Below are 3,564 nucleotides of genomic sequence, written 5' to 3' on the forward strand. Positions count from 1 at the left end.
TTTTTTTGAGATGGAGTCTCATTCTGCCTATAGGCTGGAGTACGGTGGCACGATTCAGCTCACTGCAGCCTCCGTCTCCTAGGTTCAAGCCATTCTTCTGCTTCTGCCTCTGAGTAACTGGGACTACAGGCTCGTGCCACTATGCCCAGCTAATTTCAGTATTTTTAGTACAGATAATGAGGTGTCGCCATATTGGCCAGGATGGCCTCAGTCTCTTGAACTCTTGGTCTGCCCGCGTTGGCCTCCTAAAGTGCTGGTATTACAGGCATGAGCCGCTGCACGCGGCTCCCACTGTTTCTTTAAAGACAAATGAGATTATTTTAGAAATACCTGCTTTTAAAAATTTAACAATAGATTCCTCGTATTATTCCATGACAGTACTTAGTACTGATATTTTTCCTGGTGGATATTTTCCTTCTGCCACTAACATGGTAAGCTCCACAGTGCTCTCCGATGCTTTGTTCTCTCCTTTTATGTAGACCAATGGTTAGAGTAACTTGGTAAACAATGTGCATTTGTTCAATGAATGAAAACCATTTAATGAGCTGAGAATTTCTTTTCTCACTGATCTGAAACAACCACAGTCATGCCTCTAATGGTTGAACACATTGAACAGTAGAAGAATTAGAAATGGTATTGCAATAAAGAAATTTAAAGAGATCATCTCAAGTAATTCCTAGATAAGAAGAAAAATAAAAAAATAAATTTAAAAAAGAGGTCAGTGTACTAGAGGGGACCTGGTGGCTAGTTTAGATTTTAGTCAAAATCTTTAGAAAGATTTAGAAAGAGGTAATATTTAAGCTGAGTACTGAATGATAATCAGAAGACAAAAGGAGAAAGGTATTTCCAGTAGAGGCAACATTTAGTACCAAGGCCACAAGACAGGAATTTAATGTTTTTGCTCAGTAAGGCTGACATGACCTCTTTGGTTTTGATTAATGTGTACAACTCATTGTATTGTTCTTTTGACGATTCCTGAAGCATAATTGCTAATTAAATGTCAGTGATCTGGAAATGTTGTCTAAAGTAGAGTCATAAGCCATATTTCAAGTGGCTGGTGGCTACATTATTGGACAGCACAAATACAGAACATCTCCAGTATTACAGTTCTGTTGCACAGTGCTGTTCTGGAAAGTCATTAAAATATAAACTTCTTGAGATTCTTTTCGCTGCTGTACCCCTAGAGTTTGACACATAAATGCTGAATAAATATTTGATAAATGATGAAATGAATAAATGGACAGATGGAGGCAGTATATCTGTTCCTAGACAAGGAACAAAAAATGAGCCTAAGTTTTGAGATGAAAAAGATGAGATACGTTTGAGGAACAGAAAGAAGACTGGCTAGAACAGAGAGGAACGATAGTTTGAAATCAGCATAGAGAAGCTGGTGATGTTCAACCTTCTGAATTTTCTTTTAAGTGCATTGGGAAGTGATGGAAGGGTTTGTAGTATAGTGGTAACATGATCTGATCTGATCTGAATGTCTTTTTAGCACATGATTTCTTATTTTACTAGCTCTCTTGAGAGTTTAAAGTGATAGCTGTGACAGTTTATTAAACTAGTTATTTCAGTAAGTAACTGCCTGTGGTGAATCCAGATTATTTGTTTACTTCATTTTTGATGTTAGTGCTGGCACCCTTGTTTTATGTTTGTTTTAATGATTCTATACTTACAAGCAGGAACTTACAGGCAAGAACTTGTTCTTGTTCTTTTTTCCAGTGAAGGTGGTGTTTTTAAGGCTCATCTCACTTTCCCAAAAGATTATCCCCTCCGGCCTCCTAAAATGAAATTCATTACAGAAATCTGGCACCCAAATGGTAAGTTTATCTAGTTTTACGTTTACGTTTGCAAATATGATGGCCTGTCATTGAAGTGTTCAAGGTCAGTAAGATCTATTTCTCAGTGAAATTGCTTTGGCATTTTTGTACTGTGTTCATTGTGCACATGGTTGCGTACTAAAACATTTAAAAGAGAAGGAGAGGCCAGGCGCGGTGGCTTACACCTGTACCACCAGCACTTTGGAAGGCCGGGCAGGCGGATCTCTTGAGGTCAGGAGTTGGAGACTAGCCTGGCTAACATGGTGAAACGCCGTCTCTACTAAAAATAAAAAAAAATTAGTTGGGCTTGGTGGCGCCTACCTTAATCCCAGCTACTTGGGAGGCTGAGGCACAAGAATCACTTGAGCCTGGGAGGCACAGGTTGCAGTGACCGAGATTGCACAACACTGCACTCCAGCCTGGGCAGTAGAGTGAGGCTGTCTTAAAAAAGAGAGAGAGAGAAGGCAAAATAGAGATCATATGGAAAAAGTTATTTTTTATTTATTAGTTTTCAGCTTGGTTTGAGACTCATAGTTTAAACCAGAGGCAAGATTATTGAGTGATAACATCAGTAGAGCTCCTGTAATTGAGGGGATAATTACCAAAGTATTAGATGATTCACTGGCTATTACAAAGAACACAGAAATTAGGAAACCTGGATTTGTAATTTATATTTTTTCATATTATTTTTATACCATGGATAACTCTTAATTTCTATGTATATTCTTAGGTATAAGGTTACCGACAGCATCATAGGAAACAACATTTTTATTATATTTTTTAAGCCTGGAAAGCATCTAGTATGGCTGTGCATGTAGCAGTGACATTGACTTTTTTTACTTAAAGAAGAGCAACCATTTCAAATCCACATTATGGCAGTTCTCCTGCCTGGGCAGCTGCCACTGAACTCTCTCCCCTATGTATAATCCCCCAATAAAACCCTGTGTCTCATTTAAAAATTAAAAAAAAAAAATCCTCTTTTTGTAAAGTAAAATAAAATTCCCAAAGGCTAGGCTAGATAAGCTTTGTTTATAAAACAGTCTCTCTGAACTTTTGGCTTTGTTTTGTATGATAGAACTTGTAGAGATTTCTAATTATTTTGACTATGTAATCAGAGTTGTCTCTTTAGGCTATTATACTCATTTGCATTTTGCTTCTCATCAAGACTTCTGGATGCAGGGAATAGAAACGCATATATTAGTTTAAGCTGGAATCAGTGAGACAGGAATGAATGATTGAATGGAGTATGTCATAGAAGCCAAGGCTGGAAAACAGACGGGCATATGTGAGACTGGGACTGGCACATGGAAAGCTACTGGGAGCCAAGGGGCTTAGCATATTTTAGTGCTGTATCTGAGGCAGCAGTGATTGTAAAAGATAGTTATTTTTCATGTCAGGAAGAAGGGGAAACCTCTGACAGTTTGTGGCAGAGTGCGTTAGCGACAGTCCTGCATGATGCATGGATGCATGAATGGGTGACACTTGTCTCTTGTACTTTGACCTTTCGTCTGTTTCTTCCTAGGCTTTTGGCATTTCTTCTACCTTCGCTTGCATTACTTGATTATAATAGGCACCTATTTCCAAAGAAGATGGGACAAAGACTTGAATGTTGGCTTCACCACAAATTAGCTGTGTAGCTCTAGGCAAAACTTCTTGGAGCCTTAAGCTACCTTGCCTGCCTACCTGCCTGCCTGCCTGCCTGCCTGCCTGCCTGCCTACCTTCCTTCCTCCCTCCCTCCCTCCT

General features: G+C 39.1%; 1 protein-coding gene across 1 annotated transcript in view; it reads left to right on the forward strand.

Annotated features, from left to right (window-relative positions):
* The window catches only part of UBE2G1 (ubiquitin conjugating enzyme E2 G1), a 100,951-nt gene that overhangs the window by 73,218 nt on the left and 24,169 nt on the right, over positions 1-3,564 (forward strand). The window contains exon 3 of the mRNA XM_017512180.2: positions 1,723-1,820. Coding sequence (XP_017367669.1) covers positions 1,723-1,820 — 98 coding nt within the window. The remainder of the gene's footprint in view (positions 1-1,722; positions 1,821-3,564) is intronic.

Source organism: Cebus imitator, unplaced genomic scaffold (assembly GCF_001604975.1).
Source record: "Cebus imitator isolate Cc_AM_T3 unplaced genomic scaffold, Cebus_imitator-1.0 Scaffold464, whole genome shotgun sequence".
Classification (NCBI taxonomy): Eukaryota; Metazoa; Chordata; class Mammalia; order Primates; family Cebidae; genus Cebus; species Cebus imitator.